Source organism: Aotus nancymaae, unplaced genomic scaffold (assembly GCF_030222135.1).
Source record: "Aotus nancymaae isolate 86718 unplaced genomic scaffold, 86718_ANA_hifiasm-v0.15.2.pri h1tg000161l, whole genome shotgun sequence".
Taxonomy (NCBI): Eukaryota; Metazoa; Chordata; class Mammalia; order Primates; family Aotidae; genus Aotus; species Aotus nancymaae.
Genome location: NW_026988576.1, coordinates 369,243 through 386,874, shown reverse-complemented (window position 1 = coordinate 386,874; position 17,632 = coordinate 369,243). Strand labels below are relative to the sequence as shown.

General features: G+C 40.3%; 1 protein-coding gene across 3 annotated transcripts in view; it reads right to left on the bottom strand.

The window, feature by feature from the left end:
- The window catches only part of ITGBL1 (integrin subunit beta like 1), a 277,370-nt gene extending 270,437 nt beyond the window's left edge, over positions 1-6,933 (bottom strand). For 2 of the 3 annotated variants that reach the window (XR_010340881.1, XR_010340882.1), the window contains exons 1-2: positions 6,677-6,874; positions 5,513-5,730 (exon numbers count right to left, since the gene is read on the bottom strand). Coding sequence is in view for 1 of the 3 variants with exons in the window: in XM_012440932.2 (XP_012296355.1) it covers positions 5,513-5,730; positions 6,677-6,774 (316 nt within the window). In the remaining 2 variants the exon portion in view is untranslated. Of the gene's footprint in view, positions 1-5,512; positions 5,731-6,676 lie in introns of all 3 variants that reach the window. The other variant, XM_012440932.2, reaches the window with a different exon arrangement.
- Between the last annotated feature and the right edge of the window lie 10,699 nt (positions 6,934-17,632).

The following is a 17,632-nucleotide window of genomic DNA, read 5'->3' as shown; positions in this document are numbered from 1 at the left end:
CTCTCTCAGCCTGCCTAGTAGCTGGGACTACAGGTGTGCACCACACCCAGCTAATTTTTGTATCTTTGGTAGAGACAGAGTTTTACCATGTTGCCCAGGCTGATCTCAAACTCCTGCGCTCAAGCAATCCCACCTACCTCAGCCTCCCAAAGTGCTGGGATTATAGGTGTGAGCCACCATACCCAGCTAAGGATGGCTTATAGTCTCAATAAATGTAGAAGTGTATAAAGGATATGAATATTAAATAAATTTATACATATATAATATGAATCATGCTCAATGTCACACAGAATATAAGGTTCTTTATATCCATAAGGATATTGTAGCAGAAAAAGACACTAAATATCAGATAAATTTAAAAACTGGCTTAGGATTAACAACACAAACAAGTTAACCCATGTCAACAGTTCAGACAAGATTCTCGTCCTGCCCCAGATGTGTTGGCCAATGAAATTGGAATCTCCTTCTGCTAGCATTAATTTTTCATGTTCTATCAATTCCAGATAAAAATAAGAGTTCTTTAAAAAGAACTTTAAGTCACGGATTTGGTTATCTGTTTCTTTCTTGAGATTTATTTATTCCATCGGTTCCATCACACTTCCAATCTCACAGACTTAAGAACCCAGCATGAGTTTTAATTCATCTTACTCACCCTTGGGCACTAATTCACATCGATTCTGCTTTTAAATGGACTTTAAAAATAATAATGATTCTGTTCTTATTGCCTCTCCCGTGGAGTTCCTTCCCATTGGTTCTCCACTTTAACTTGCCATACCTTTGGGCACCATACAGCAGGCCATCTGTGGGCTCCTCATTAGCAGATTAAAAGTATGCAGAAAAAAATAACAGTGTAATACAAAATAACAGTGTAATACAACTAAGATACAGTATAACAACTATTTACATAGCATATATGTTGCATGAGGTATTAGATGTAATCAAGACGTGATTTCAAGTTTACTGGGGGAGGCATATAGGTTACACGCAAATACTATACAATTTTATATCGGAGATGGGAACATCTTTGGTATCCACTGGTGGGGGAAGATTCCCTGGAATCAATCCCCAGCAGATACAGAGGACTGACTGTATTTCTTTCCATGAATCAGAGCACTAATGATCACTCCCATCTTTGGAACTCTTAATAGCTCTTTTATGCTGTTTAATCAAGAACAAACTCTCCACAATATGATCAACTGTAATTCCCAACATATCCTTTATTACTTTCCTTACAGCTCTAAGAACGAGCCCCGACAACCCTTGTAGCCCTCACTGTTCCCCAAACATCCACATGTTTTTCTGCCTCTACATCTTTGCTTAAGATTGTCCTTATTCAGAATTCCAACAGTCCACCTTTTGGATTAAAAAATCTCCCAGTACTTAAGTGCTTATGTCAAATGCTACCTCTTTCTCAAGAACTTTTAACCATAATATATAATCCCTAGCTCAATGGAGCCCTCATAAAAATTTGTACAAATGACATCTTGCATTACATTATAGATATCTGGTAATTCTCTGTGTCTCTCTACTCAATGATAAGCTGCCTTCTATCCCTCATCTTTATACTCCCTTCAACAGGAGAGAGCCTAGAAAATATGCAGTACTTCACAAGTGTTGCTAAATTGAATCCAATTAGCCCTTTCTAAATTACTAAAACCAAAACTCCTTAAGTGACATATTTCAACAACAATTTTAAAAGATTTCTAAGAAACCAATATATTATTTAAGTATCATTATAGCTGGTCATGGGGTCAACCAGGAATCAACTGAAAGTTTCATTCCATGCAATCAAATATTTTGCCATTTTTAAAGACACATTCTACCAAAATTATTTTATGCCTTAATAGACCATCACATCCACAGGAACACTCACTGGGCTGGATCTTTGTGTTATAAAAGTCTAAGGAAGATGCATGTGCCATGAACCAGTGGACGCTGGAAGAAATAGACGTCTGATGGCAGGAGCATAATCACTTTGAACCAGCTCAAACTATGATAAGTATGTTTCTTATGAGTCACAGTATCATAATCCCAATGGACTTAACTTTAAAAGGGCATAGTGTATCTAATACAGCTGCTCTGAGGCTGGGCCAAAACAGTTATCCTTACTTGACCTTTTGGGCCTTGAATCAATAACAGGCCCAGACTACATGAAAAGAACTAAATTGCTCTCACTACATTAAACGCCCGACAAACATCAGGCCAGCTGTCTATCCATCTACCATCTCCATTCACCCATCCTTCTATCCATACTGGCCCCCCTCTAATGCGTCACTGTAATGATATTATGTTATGTATATATATATTTTAATATGTACTGAGCACTTCATGTCAGACACTAGTCTAAGTATTCTACATATGTTAAACCTTACAACTGTTCTATAAGGTAGGTACTGTTATTCCCATTTTACAGATGAAGAAATCAAGACTCAGAATGTTTAAGTAATTGCTCAAGTTCATACAGCTATTAAGTAGTAGGACTGGGATCTGAATCCTGGAAATTTTCTCCCAGAGTCCATTCCTTTTTTTTTTATTTATTTTTATTTTTTGAGAAAGCATTTTATTCTTAAGTCTTGCCAGGCTGGACTCACTGCAACCTCCACCTCCCAGGTTCAAGCAATTCTCCTGCCTCAGCCTTTCGATTAGCTGTGATTACAGATGCATGCCACCACCACCGGCTAATTTTTGTATTTTTTAGTAGAGATGAGGCTTCACCATGTTGGCCAGGCTAGTCTTGAATCCTCACCTTAGGTGATACACCTGCCTCAACCTTCTGAAGTGCCGGGATTACAGGCATGAGCCACCACACCCAGCCTAGAGCCCATACTTTTAATCACTCCATGATACAGCACTATGAGAGAAGGATTTTTTTTTTCTTCTTAGAAGTTGGAGAGGTCTCTGAAAGTTACCCTATTTCTGGAAAGGACCTACAGGAACCTGTCAAAGAGGTAAAGGCACAGGTGCACATAAACATAGGAAACCTGCTAGGTTTCCATATTACAGTTATACAATTGGAACTATTTCTTAAAAATAAAATTGAGAAGCTAAATTTGAAGCATAGAATACATCAGCGAGCTTGCAAGGCAGCCCTATGTGCTACCGGTAGGGATCTCTGCATGGACCGCATAAATGTGGTCAGGGCAATTGCCTGGACAGATTCTGCTCAAGGCCCTCGATGGGCATCAGTCAGCAAGGTGAGAGTGAGAAATGAACTTCATTATTCCATTCAGTCTTAAAAAGAAGCATTTGGTCTTCTACAGAAATGGAAACATAACCAAACAAAGCCATGCTTGACTCAGTCCTGTATTTTGTACCAGGAAGGAAGGAATGCAGTGACTAAGATGCTATGAATAAACAACAAATCATTTTCTATGGGAGGGAGAAAAGAACGCTGTCTACCACAGCATTCCTTCTTCATAATTTCACCAAAAAAAAAAGCACCAGCCTCGGTTCTTCAACAGGGAAAGTGAACCTGAGGGCACTCACAACTTTCACCAGCGAAAGGCTGCATCTTACCTCTTACTAATAAAACAACAGTAGAAAAAGCCCTGGAAAATGTGTTCCAAATTCATGATATTGAAGAAGGCTTGCCAGAGGCCGTAAGTCAGAGAAGCCAAGTAACAGTTGAATTTGGAATGAATTATTAGACAATATCTTAGCTTTCATTCTGAAGGGCTACCCTTAATAACACTGCAGCTTGTAGGACTGACGAAGTTAAATAACAAGTCGTGGCAGTCAATATTTTATTTTTATTTATTTTTTGAGATGAAGTCTCACTCTGTCACCCAGGCTGGAGCGCAGTGGCTTGATTTCAGCTCACTGCAACCTCCAAAGTGTGACAATGCAGTAACTTAATTGGCGCTAATGTGAAGGGAAGTGTGTCCCCACCCTTCACTCTTCTAAGGAGTGGCAGAAATCCCAGAAGAGAAACTCTGACCTCCCTAGGGAGGAGACAACGCCATCCCCTTACCTGCACAGGTGCTTCCATCATAGGTCTTGCACACCCACCTGTGGCACTCACACAGGGGCCTGAAGAACTCCCAGGTTCAAGTAATTCTTTTGCCTCAGCCTCCCAATTAGCTGGGATTACAGGCGCACGCCACCATGCCTGGCTAATTTTTGTATTTTTAGTAGAGACAGGGTTTCACCATGTTGGCGAGGCTGGTCTTGTACTCCTGACCTCAAGTGATTCGCCTGCCTCGGCCTCCCAAAGTGTTGGGATTGTAGGAGTGAGCCACCCCACCCAGCATTTAGTATTTTTAAAGGGTTGGTCTGCAGCCTTCACGGGGAAAACAAACCAAGTAGATGCACCTGCGCCCTTCCAAATTCCTTCTCTGACTATTTTTTGCATTGCCAAGCAGCCTGCATGTTAAGTAATCTCACTATACACTCCTGGGCCCAGGTTCCAAGAAAAAAATATTTTGCTATAAACTAATTTTTGATCTTTCTGTGTTAGCGTTGGCCGTCTTATTAGTCTTAGCTACATTGAGGGTAAAATAAGTGGCTAGTTTTTCCTATGAATTTGCCAGGCTCTGGCTGGAATGTATTGTGTTGTGCTTCCACAAATGGAGTTCTGTGTCACTCACAAGGCACTAATTGAAGCTGTTGGCCTTAAGTAAAATGACACATTTATCTGAAACAGGTAAAGAGGTGAAGGGTGTTCTCTGGGAAGGAATTTTTTGACCCTTTCCAATATCAGAAACTGAATCACTCCTTAAAAATGTGCAAGGAAAATGAATGTATTTTCACTCCACCCTTACAAAATACCAAGTTTCATTGCAACTCAAAAATTCAAGCAGCTAAAACACTACAAGAACAGTCACCTCTAAGTATTTTTTTCCTTGTTACAGTTTACTGATATGCACTCCTACCTGTGAACGATATTCTAATGATGAGAGGACAAATCAAGCTTCAAAGACAAAACCTGCCTCCCTGGAATGGAGGAAAATAATACATTCCTCCTCCCACTGTTTCCTACGTAAAATAAAACACAGGCCTATGATCTGCAAATATTATGATTAACATTCTTGATAGGGATAGAGTCCAGTAACATAACTCCATTTGTGAGGACGTTATGGAATTTAGTCTGTGATAAGGAACTTTAGTGGCAAGTGAGATTTCAGAATTAAGCAAATGAAGGCCAGGTGCAGTGGCTCAGGCCTGTAATCCCAACACTTTGGGAAGCCAAGGAGGACGGCTTCAGCCCAGGAGTTGGAGACCAGTCTGGGCAATATAGCAAGACCCTATCTTTAAAAAGAATAATAATTACATTAAAAATATAATTGTGTGAATGATTTTTTAAAGTATTACTTCCATTCAAGTTTGGAGCCTGGGGGATAAAGTATTGTGATAAATGATGCCGGAATTAGCCAAAGTGTGTCAACTGCAGTGACTTAATTGGTGCTTGTGTGAAGGAAGGAGTGTCCCCACCCTTCACTCTTCTAGCGAGTGGCAGAAATCCCACAGGAGGAGTTGCGACCTCCCGAGGGAGGAGCCAGCGCCGCCCTCTTACCTGCACAGGTGCTCCCGTCGTAGGTCTCGCACACCCACTCGTGGCACTCACACAGGGGCCCGAAGAACATGCCCGGCTCGGTCACGTGGCAGATGCAGACGCCGCAGTCGCAGCGGCCCCGGCCGTGGCACAGCGCGGACCCCGGCGGCTGCCCAGGTGCGCGGCAGCGGCGCTCGGACTCGGCCCGGGACAGCCTGCAGGCGGCGCCCGGCCAGCTCCTGCGCGGGCGACAAGCAACAGCCAGGCGGGGTCAGACGCGGACGCCGCCCCCTGCTCCGAGCCCACGTTTCCTCCCCAGCGTTCCTTCCAGGTGGAGACCTACAACCCCAGGAACCGGAAGCCTGAGGCCCACGTCTCCCTGGGGTCCAAGCGCTGCCTGGGAGGGCTGTATTTTCCCAAGCAAACAGGTACACCTGAGACAAGACCAGGGCCCACAATGTGTAAGGGGCGACCTGCGCCCCTGGTCACAGGTCCTTCTTCCAGGTGACACAGGCGATCTGCCCTGCTCTTTGGTAATTTGTCTCTGAATCTAATATGCACATTTAGATTAAATAGAAAGTAATCCAAGGTACGGCACTTTGCTGACTTTTCAGTTCTTCTTTAAAAAATCGTCCCACTACTATCTACTGGCCAGTGGGCACTTATATTATGGAAAAGAAGAGGTGAATCTATAGAAGGAGTTAGCTATATTATGATAGCATCTGGCGTAATTTGCATTAAGCAGTCTTTAGGACTTGAAAAAGTTTAGTTTCAATATTGCAATGTGCCTCAAAGTTTCTTTCAGAATGTGATACAAATGTAACACAGACCTCCTGTTGGTGCTGTCAGGAAACAGAGCTCATTCTGCTTTATAGGTTGCAAGAAGATACAGGTACCCATAGAACTACCTTTAACTCATAGCAGAAATTCCTCCTGATATGTATTTGCAGAAGAGGAAATGATATTTTTATTCAATGATTGCATTTTCCCAAAGGAAAAGCAAAAGGACAGACATGAGGCAGTTCACAGTGTTGATATAAGGAAAGGAAAAGGAGCAGGTTGAAAACAGTTTATCCCGTGTTCGATTTAGTAACAGCTCTTGGCTTAGGGCAGCCGTCCTGCAAGCTTGAGCCCTGCCACATAAGCAGGGCAGGTCTGTCCTGAAGAATAACAAACCAGACTTACCTCAGAGATGGCGAGAAGCTTTGAGGAACAGCTGACAGCCCAGCAAAGAGAAGGGAGGACGCCAGCAGCAAGAAGTTGCTGAAGCCGGGGGGACGCATGCTGAGCTCCTGGGCTGCTCGGGGGGAGCAGCACTTCTGCAAGGTGGGGTTCAGCAGGGGAGGCAGCAGGAGGGAGTGGTGCCACCAGCAGATGGCCGGGCAGACGGACCCACGGACACCCAGGCGTGCAGGTCCGGGGCTCCAGCCGGAGTTGCAATTGCAGCGAGGATTTGGGCAGCGGCACTGCTCTGGGCCCGGTGCTGGTGCCAAACCCCTCAGTGGAGAGTCTAGGCAGGGAAGTAATTAGAAACAGTTGTACAAGCAGATGGTTTATTTTGACCAAAAAAAAAAAAAAAAAAAGTGTCCTGTTCACAGATTTGAGAAAATCGTCTCTTTCTTCAAGTACAGGCCCCAGAAATCTTTGACAAGAGAATATTTGGACTGGCCGATATTAAAGAGACCTTTAAAATAATCCCCGAGTTGTGAAGAGGAAGGGTGAGACCAGTGACAGTCAGTGTGAACACTTGGGTAGGGGATTACTTTCACCACACACTTTGAAAGAAGATACACTCTTTGGAGTTTGGGTTGTCGGGGGGCAAGGAAATCTAGCAAACACAACTTTTTCCTGCATTTATTATCCTTTGATTTAAACTGTGGCTATTTCATTTCTTTAGTCTTTAAAAAGTGTGTCACGCTTCCAGTAGTTTATCACACCACATTTTTTTCTTGACTTGGACAGTTTAAATTGTAGTTGTCCCAAATTCACCCCATTCTCTCCATATATTAAATGTGAGAAAAGAATATTAAATGTTTATTTATAGCATAAATTGCACTGAAAAACAATTGGTGTCATTTACTAAGCACCTACTATACGCCAGTCATTTCGTGTGTTTTCTCTAATTATGGCAATAATCACACATTTATTTATGCATTAGCAAATGGGGATTTAGCATCTCTCAGGTGCCAGGTTTTGTGCAAGTTCCACTGCTATCTACTGGCCAATGGGCAGTTATATTATGGAAAAGAAGAGGTGAATCTATAGAAAGAGTTAGACATATTATGATAGCATCATAAATATATGTTATATATTTAGGAATAACAGGGAATATAGAATATATATATTCTATATATATATATAGAGAGAGAGAGAATATAACAGGGAACTAAGGAGGCATGATCTCTGCTCGCTCAGAGTCCAATGAGCTAGAAAGACATTAATCAAAACAAAACCACAAAAACAAGGACAAACAGTTGCAAGTGCAATGAGAAGTTACCTCCAGATGAGATACAGCACTTGATCTAATCCAAGACGGTAGCATTCGAACAAAAAAACTGAAAAAGTCATAGAATTAAATTAGGTGGAAATAAGAGGATGGCATAGAACAGGGAAGCATCCTTACTCCCATTTTAAAGATTAAAAAAACTGAGGGCAAAGAGGTCAATTGACTTGCTCAAATTCACACAGGAAGTTAGTCATATTTCAGCTGAAATCCAAAGCACATACACAATCCCCTACATTTGCAGTCATCTGGAAAAAGTGTGTAGAGGGTTATATTAAAAGGAGGAAAACATTTTTCCTTCATCCTAAGAAAAGCACTATAGCTGCAATGCTTCCTCATGAAATAGAACCGTCCAAGAATCATCTGTGGTCCTGGTCCCTTAAAATCAGAGATGAGCCATAACAGGGTAGGATTTCTCCCTGTCATTTACGTGAGTATCAGGGCAAGACCACCACAATGCTTTCTGGAGCAAGAAGACAATGAAGGTCCTTTAATCACAGACCATCCCTTTTCCATTTCTACCCTAATCTCCATCCTGCACTAGGAGAGGTTTTTCATGGGGCACACTGTGTGTCCCTCCCCAACCCCTACCCACACAACTTAACCTTTTTCAAATAGCTGATTTTCTGGCCACCCTTAGTTACAGGTGTGTATACACTGGTGGAGTCTTCTATTGCAAGGACAGACTGGGGACAGGTATGCACAGTTTTGGGAGGATGTCTGGACAGGGAATCCTGGGGTCTTGGATACCCAAAGTGTGTCTTAGAAAAAAAAAAAGAACACAGGTTCTGAGTTGGCAAGTTCCCTAAGTCACAAGAACTTTTCCTGTGGGGAAGTGTCTGTCTAAAAGAGAGACAGAATGGGAATTACTAAGTCAATGGTTCTCAAAGCATGGTCCATGGACTGGCAACATCAGCATCATTTGGGAACTTGTGGAAATGCAAGTTCTCAGGCCCCAACTCTAGCTCTAAGGGATCACAGAGTGTATTTGAATAATATCCTAAGATGTCTGTTTGTACATAACAGCTTGAGAAGCCTGCAAAGCACAGGGCGCAGGGCTGAGCCTGAGGGTGCCTGGATCTAAGAGTGGAACTTCCACCCACCTTTAGTACAAATTCTAGAGTTGCATTTTATCCTGCCCACATGTGATAGTACAAGGACATAGGAACAGGCTTTCCTGTCAACATCCAGATACCTAGTGACTCAGAGAATATGGTAATTGTAGAAGGGAAGTATCTATTCCAAAGCCTGACTAGGAATTTGCAATAAAAACATGGAAGCTTTAATAAATGAGTCATGTATTGTTTGCTCCTTGCATATTTTCTGAGGGGAAAAAATCATTATGGAATAGAGACCTGAGGTTTGAACATTTTTAAATGGATTAAAGTGATTTTGTTTAACCTGTAGTATTTTCATACAGTGTAGTATTCGATGAGCAATATTATCTTTAATATATTATTCAGTTTGAAGTGAAGACAGTATGTACTAGGTGACTGAGAGGATATAAATGTCCAGATCATTATATTACTATGACTAAGAAATAAAATTCCTAGTCAGTTGAAATAGTTATATTGTGGCTGACTTGGTGACTCAGTCAGAAGTCTTGGATCCACAGAAACTGTGTCGAAATGAAAGGGTAACTTTAAATTTATGCCTTTTAGCATACTTACTTTTTCCTGCCAAAGTATTGAATGCCTTGGAAACACCCACTCCCTCCATTTTCCCAGTTTTCAGAACCTCAAGGACACACATGTGGCAAGAAAGGTCCTGAATTTCTCACTTCTGCTGGCTGGGGACCCAGCAGTGGGTTGGATGCACGATGAAGGATGCCTGAAAGGACCTGGTGCATCTGGAACTCAACTCAAAGAGATTGAAAACACCCTAGTACTTGAATGCAGTCCTTCAGTTCTCAGGTTACACAATCAGAGAATTTCAGCATTCAAGATATTTTTTAAAGGTTGTCTAATTCAAAACTAAAATTGTTGATAACATACTGTATATTTGCCAAGCAATTAGGTGGCCTTGGTAAGAAAACAAAAAATAAGAGGACCACATTTTTTTTCTGAGAATTGCTCTAAAGGTTTGACCCCTTGATTCCGGATCTGCTCTAAGAATACATTTAAAATAACATACTAGCCACAAACCTTGAATCAAATATTCAATGATAATAGTATATTCCCCAGTCTACATAACCCCAAACAATTCTACACCTCGTAAAGATAAATATTTTCATTTCCTTCATCTCTTCTTTATGTATTATAACTTTAAGCTTTCAACGCCCTGATTTTCTGAGTGTTTTTGCTTCTTCTGGGATGGATGCCTTTTGGAAAGCATGATATACATAACTGAAACCAATCGGGTAGGTGTGGCCTAATGGATGTGGAACCGATCAGTCCTTTCAGCATTCTTGTTTCATATGGTATACTTTTACCAATAAAACTGAAGGTCATATTCACTTTTTTGAGTGCCACATTGTCCCAGTTGTGTGCTTTTATAAGTGTATTTTTCCCCAAACACAAATTGATATTTATCTTTATTCTTTTTCATCTAAGCTCAATTCTTTTATCCAGTCAGTAAAAATAATTATGGTTACTGGTTTTATATTTCTTTTACCCTCCCAAAAGTAAATATGATGAGCACACATTCTGTACCTTTATCCAAATAATTAACAAGATAATTGAAAAAAACTCAGGCCTGAGGACCAAGTTTAGATACAACCTTTCTTTAAGACAATGTTAGCCCCTTAGTCAGCACATACTGAATAGGCCATCCAACCACTTGCAAATGTACTGAGTTGTCTAATATGAGCCTATTTCTTCAATTTGCTCAGAAAAATATTATGAAAGATCCCATCAGTTGCTTTACTATTTTAGTTTACCACATAAATAGGCTATCACTCCTTTTTTCCCTCATCTAAAATAGTGCCCAATATATATTACATATTAAATGTATATTTATTCCATAAATAAACTGAAAATGATGTACAGGGAGAATAATAAATTTATGACTCAACAAAGGATACAGGTGATATAGTGGATCCTGGATCAGTTGTCAGATGACATTTTGGCCTTTAGTATCCCCCGACATGACTGTGAATTCAACTTGAATCTATATAAGAACAGATCCTTTTCCTATATTCCCAATTTTTGTTAATTATATCATTTTAACTTAATCCCTTTAGGCATAATTGTGAGAGTTATCTTTGGTTCCTGTCTACAATTCATCTGGATTTTCTGGTAATCCCTGAATCACACTGAGCCCACCTCCTAGTAATCTAGCCTTCCACTTCAACATATATATTTCAGATCTTCATCTTATATCTTGTACCCTATTGCCATAGCCACCCAACTGGTCTCTGCATTTATTCTTATCTTTTTGTGTCTACATTTACCCTTCTCCCTGGGATATCTTTGTAGCATGCAAATTTCATCATGTCCATTCCCTATTGAAAATATTTTAGTAGCTCTCCATTCATAGCATAAAGCCCAAATACTCTATGAGTTCATATAAGATACTTTGTGTTTGGACTCTGACTGTCTCCATAGCGGATGTTGTGGTTCCTCCCAGACCCCCTCTCTAGAGCCCATGACAGTAGTAACTGCTGATGACTCACAGCTGCCCCTCACTGAAACTTGCCCTGTGCATAAGGGACAGGCTTCTTGGAGGCTGATCACTCAGATTGAGATAATTCCCTAATGCCCACCTCCAACAGTATTGACATCATTAAGCCTCTCATATTTGGAAACTGTAGAGCTGGACAGCTCCATCATTGTGCTTCTGTCAACAATGCAGAAAAGACCCAAAAACTGAAAGTGACAAGATGTGTAACAAGAAGATTTGTATAAATACTTTTACAGGAGAAATTTGACCTCAGATCTCCACCTATGACCCATTCAGATAGGAAGTTACCGCTTTCCCAACCCCATTGAAACTCTAGGCTTTAGACTCAGGAATACTGGACACAGCTGAAGGTAGTTATGAAAGAAAACAGGAAAATTAAGTGAAACTGAACCATCTGAACAGTTATAATCCAGCCTGTTTTCTTTTTTTTTTGAAACAGAGTTTCGCTCTTGTTACCCAGGCTGGAGTGCAATGGCGCGATCTCGGCTCACCGCAACCTCCGCCTCCTGGGTTCAGGCAATTCTCTTGCCTCAGCCTCCTGAGTAGCTGGGATTACAGGCACGCACCACCATGCCCAGCTAATTTTTTTGTATTTTTAGTAGAGACGGGGTTTCACTATGTTGACCAGGGTGGTCTCGATCTCTTGACCTCGTGATCCACCCTCCTCGGCCTCCCAAAGTGCTGGGACCAGCCTGTTTTCTTACTTGGCCTATACCAGTCTTATTTCCCTCAGGAGCTATGGATTAAATTGTTAGTTTTTAGAAACTGAACATATATATAAAGTAACAATGGTTGTGGATGTGAATATTTGAGGCTTTCATTAAAAAAAAAAATAGCTCTGGTGAAGTTCATCCACAATAGATCCTATTAACATACTATGAATTTACACTCTGATTTTGAAAACCACATTCTTTTTTTTCCTATTTTTTATTTGTTTATTATACTTTTAGTTCTGGGGTACATGTACAGATTGTGCAGGTTTGTTACATAGGCATACATGTGCCATGGTGGTGAAAACCGCACTCTTAATAAAAAGATCACTAAGGATTACTAGGCACCAGACCTTCAAGGAGCCCTTCCAAAATAAAAGGTCTAAATCAAAACAAACAAGCAACTAAAAAAAATGCACAAATGAAAGAAACTCAGATGACATAGATGATGAAGGCAACAGGAAGCAACTTAAGTAAGAAAGTATAATCCCCTTCCTCAGATGTAAGAAGATCTGGGTTTGCAGAAATATGCAGCCAGATGAATAGAACAATCAAAAATAAAGTGCCCTAAAAAAGTGAATTATAAATTAGCTGGAAAGAAGACACTAAAAGCATTGAAAAATTAAAATGAGGACAAGTTTCCTAAAAATTAAAGCCAAAACAGAGATACAAATAAAGACTAAAAAATTAAATGCCTTATCTGTGAGATTTGACATCTAACTAATAAGAGTTCTGGAAAGGGAAAAGGAAAAATAATAAAGGGGATAAAATTATTGAAGAAAAATTCAAGAAAATTTCCCCAAACCGAAGACCATGAGTTTCCATATTGGACAGTCTCACTTAACAGGTAAAAAGATAAATGAAAATTATGGAAACCAAAGAACATTTTGGAGACATTTCAGAACAATAGGAAAGTATATTAAAAAAAAAAAAAAAAACTTTCCAAAAGAGAAGAAATGGTCACATACAGAGAACCAGGAACTGGAATGATATTGGATGCTTTAACAGTAACATTGGAAGCAGTTTTTTGAAATTCAGAATGATGGCGATTTTCAGCCCATAATTCTATTTCCAACATACATGCTAATTAAAACATTTTCAGATATATTGGTTTTTAACAATGTTTCGTCCTGGCCCCTTTCCTGGGAAGCTGATAGAAGATCTGATTCCCTACTCTCAGGTCAAAAATCAAGAATGGGAAGACATGGAATCCAGGAAATCAGATAAAACTCAGAAGAAAGATGAGAATAAGAACAAATAATGGTCTATGGCCATACCACCCAGAACACGCCTGATCTCAAAAGCCAAGCAGGGTCAGGCCTGGTTAGTATTTGGATGGGAGACTGCCTGGGAATAACGGGTGCCATAGGCAAAAAAAAAAAAAAAAAATGAAGTTAAGGGGAATTTCAGAGGCAAGTTCTGTGTTGCAGAACAACTAGTCTCAATTGCTATATAACAATGTGAGGCTTTAGAAGGTAGATCCTCAAGAAAACAGAAAATGGACCTACCATATTTGACCTGATAAATTTGACAAGAAGCAGCATTGGACTAAGAGGAAAACATAACCATATGTACATAGACAACCCAAAAAATAAAAAACTGGTAATATCACCAAATTGGGAAGCAGAGGTACAGAGGAAATGGAATGGTAACATGAGGAAGCTAAAGTCTTTGCTACCATAAATCGACTACAAGCAGTGCAAACACATATTTAGAAACATGAAGATAAATGCCATTGGGCCATTGGGGAGAATGGCACTGCAGTTGATTTAGGGTAGAGAAGCTGAAGCCTCTTGCTTCAGGGAAGCCTATTAGTGCATCATTTGGTTTTTTTTTTTTTTTTTTTTTTTTTTTTTTTTTTTTTTTTTTTTTTGAGACGGAGTTTCGCTCTTGTTACCCAGGCTGGAGTGCAATGGCGCAATCTCGGCTCACTGCAACCTCCGCCTCCTGGGTTCAGGCAATTCTCCTGCCTCAGCCTCCTGAGTAGCTGGGATTACAGGCACGCGCCACCATGCCCAGCTAATTTTTTGTATTAGTAGAGACGGGGTTTCACCATGTTGACCAGGATGGTCTCGATCTCTTGACCTCGTGATCCACCCACCTCGGCCTCCCAAAGTGCTGGGATTACAGGCGTGAGCCACCGCGCCCGGCCCTCATTTGGCTTTTAAAACTGTTTTCAAGGATCATATTCCTTTAAAAATAATGCAGTTCATATGTACACAAAGGCCATGAAGTGAGGAGGGACGATCCAGTTCTTAGGGCATGAAGTTCTATTCATTAAAGTCCTCACAGGGCAGGACACTACCCCTACCTCTTCTCTGACGGGGCTGGGCTCTTCTTCCTAATACCACCCAACAGTCTCTTGTCTACATGCATCAGTTAATAAACTCATTGTGCAAACATCCCCACTACAGAAAGCATTCCCATGACGCTTCCATTTCAGGGTCTGAAATGCAAGCATAAGATGGTAAGTTTCCTCAAGATTTGAGTAGGAAATGACTGGAAATCTTGGTTTATAAATCCCGTTTCTGTTTCTTCATTTGTAGTCATACACTTCTATTCATCATCTGAGATCAAAGCTCTTTCTAAGCGAAACCCTTTCTTTAATTATGGCTTGTCTGGATATAATCTCTCCTTTCTTTTACTTTAAAGTGATGCCAAGCTTTAAAGGCAAGTTGAATTGTGAGATATTAAGCATTATTATTATAACTTCTCCAGTAGATTCTTTGGAAGAATATGACAGTTCGACCTCCTTCAAGCTTCTCCAAGAACTGGTCTGAGTCTGCAGAAATGTAAATATGAAGCAACATGACAGCAGTTCTCACTGTTCATCAAAATGTGGGTGTGAATAAAGATCTCCCCAGGGCTAGGAGATCTTAAATGATCATAACAAATCCTGTTGTTCCCCTGTTTGCTTTATGTTTTATTTTTTGACACCGACTTGGTTGACCAACACAAACTGGTTTGGTCATTCAGAAAGATTTTTGGTAACATCAGCAGCATCAGGTGGTTCCCAAAAGAAGGACAAAAGAGAGCTGTAAGTTTCTGCCCCACAAACTATTTGGCACTTGTCGCAAGGAAAGCGAGCCTCAGACCTGAAATAGCCAAACACGTCCGCATTTATTAGCAAACATGCAAGAATGGTCATACAGCCTATCTGGAAAAGTAATATCCATCCCCACACTTCTGTCTTCTGATATAACAACCTGAACTTTGTATAGAAGCTTCCCTCTGAATCCCCTGAAGCACATTCAGTGGCATTTTTACCACCCATAGGATTGGCAAATCTCTTGTCATCAAGGTCTTTATGAATAGAACAAGAACCCATGGCCTCCAGACCTCATGTACCTCAAAGCTGGCAAAACTGATGGGCTGGCTGGTTTTAATACTTTATACAAGAGACTCACTCCAAGCCAATCCCTTATCTTAAACACCATATATCCCACCAATTAAAAAGTGCTTCTAATAGTCATTATACTGATAAAGCACATCTAAAGTATGATACAATTAAGGATCAATGTATGCACATACACACCACACTACACATTATACACATGTTGAAGCAATTCAAAATAACCGTGAATACAGATAGTACTGGTTAAAGCAGTTTCCAATGTGTGTATCTCCTTTGAGAAGTTGTTTCTGTTTTCCAGCTGCCCCCTCACCTATTGTATTACCTATACCAAGGTACACCATGCTCTAACCATTACTACCCTTGAAAAAGAATATTCTTGTCCAATCCAGTTCTACGTACCTATAATTTCTCTGCAAAATCAGCGTTTGTGTCTTTACACAGTATCTCCCTTCCTTCTTTCCTTTCATCTCCCCTCCCTCTCTTCCACTGATTCTTCCTCCTGCTATTACACTGCTTCATAAATTTCTGTTGATCACTTACTTCCCAAGTCCTACAAAGCCTTACGTGATGTGGCCCTGTCAGTCTGTCTAACCTCATCTCCCATTACTGTTCCCCTTACTCACCACACTCCAACCATTCAGAGACTTTCTGTTTCTCACATGCTCCTAGAACATCCTAAGCTTGTTCTTTGCCTCAGTGCCCCCTTTGCAAGGATCCCTCTTCCTCAGTTCATGTGCTGAGTGGCTTTTCCTTGAATGCCACCTTCTCAAAGAGGAGTTTGATCCCTGATTGATTGTGGTGTCTAAAGTCACTCCCCTATCCAAGCACCCTTTATCCCATTTTATTTTATTGATAGCAGTTACAAGGATCTAAAGTTATTGTTTCCATTTCTTTATGTACTTGTGAATAATCTACTACTCCCCCATTTCAGTGCAAGTTCCATGAGAGCAGGGACCTATTTTCTCTTGCCCTTTGCTGTAACTCCAGTATCTTGCACAGAGTAAAGCCTCAACAAGTATTTGCCGAGAGAATGAATTAAGAAATAAATGAATAAGTAAATGAAAGGTTTTAAAAATTTGATACATCGTGATTAAACTCAACGTTTTGAATGGAAAGAGAATATTTCAAGCTTAATGGAAGGACAAACTGAACATGCAGTAATGAGATGAATTTAGGCAACTAAAATATAAAAATCAAAGAAAATTCTATCTATCATGAAAAACATCAAATAAGCTAATCTAGAGTTAGATAATTAACAGCACCTACTGAACTCTCCATATATGTGTGGCACTAATTGTTATAATCACTTACAGTCAAGTTTGAAGTAAAAAAAAAAAAAAATCTCAATTTCACTCAAAACCCACTTGAATCATATTTTCACCAAAGGCACCTTCTGGGTTTTCAAATAGTAAAAGGAACACCGAAGTTTTCAGGAAGGCATTTAGTTCCCAGGCAGCAATAAAAATAAGTTTCCACTTCCAAGAAAAAGAACTTCTCAGCTGAGCCAGGTCTGTGGAATTAAAAGAAAAAAAAAAAGTGTATACTTAACATCTTTTCCAGATGTTAGCACAGAACCAGAGGGCATTTTTTCCCTCCCACATAGCAAAAACACCTGGAAATATTAGGAGTCTCTGAAATGAGAAATATTCTTTCACTCTTCTGAGTATTTCTGCAGTTCTGGTTGATGCTAGAAGGAAATTTTAGGGAAAAAAATCTAGAAGTCATTTTCATTGACTTTAGGGGAAAAGAAATTTATCATGTAAATATTATTTTATGCCAAAGAATTGACTTTTGATTCTTAAAGTGGTATTCAACTGTTAATTAATAAGCAGGAGGACATAACTAGGCACACACAAGTGGCATGGAGACTTCACTGTTCAGAGATGGATTCTGCTGCTGGCTTTGTCATCCGATAGCTGATGACCAGGCCAGGTTTCTTAATCAGCTGAATT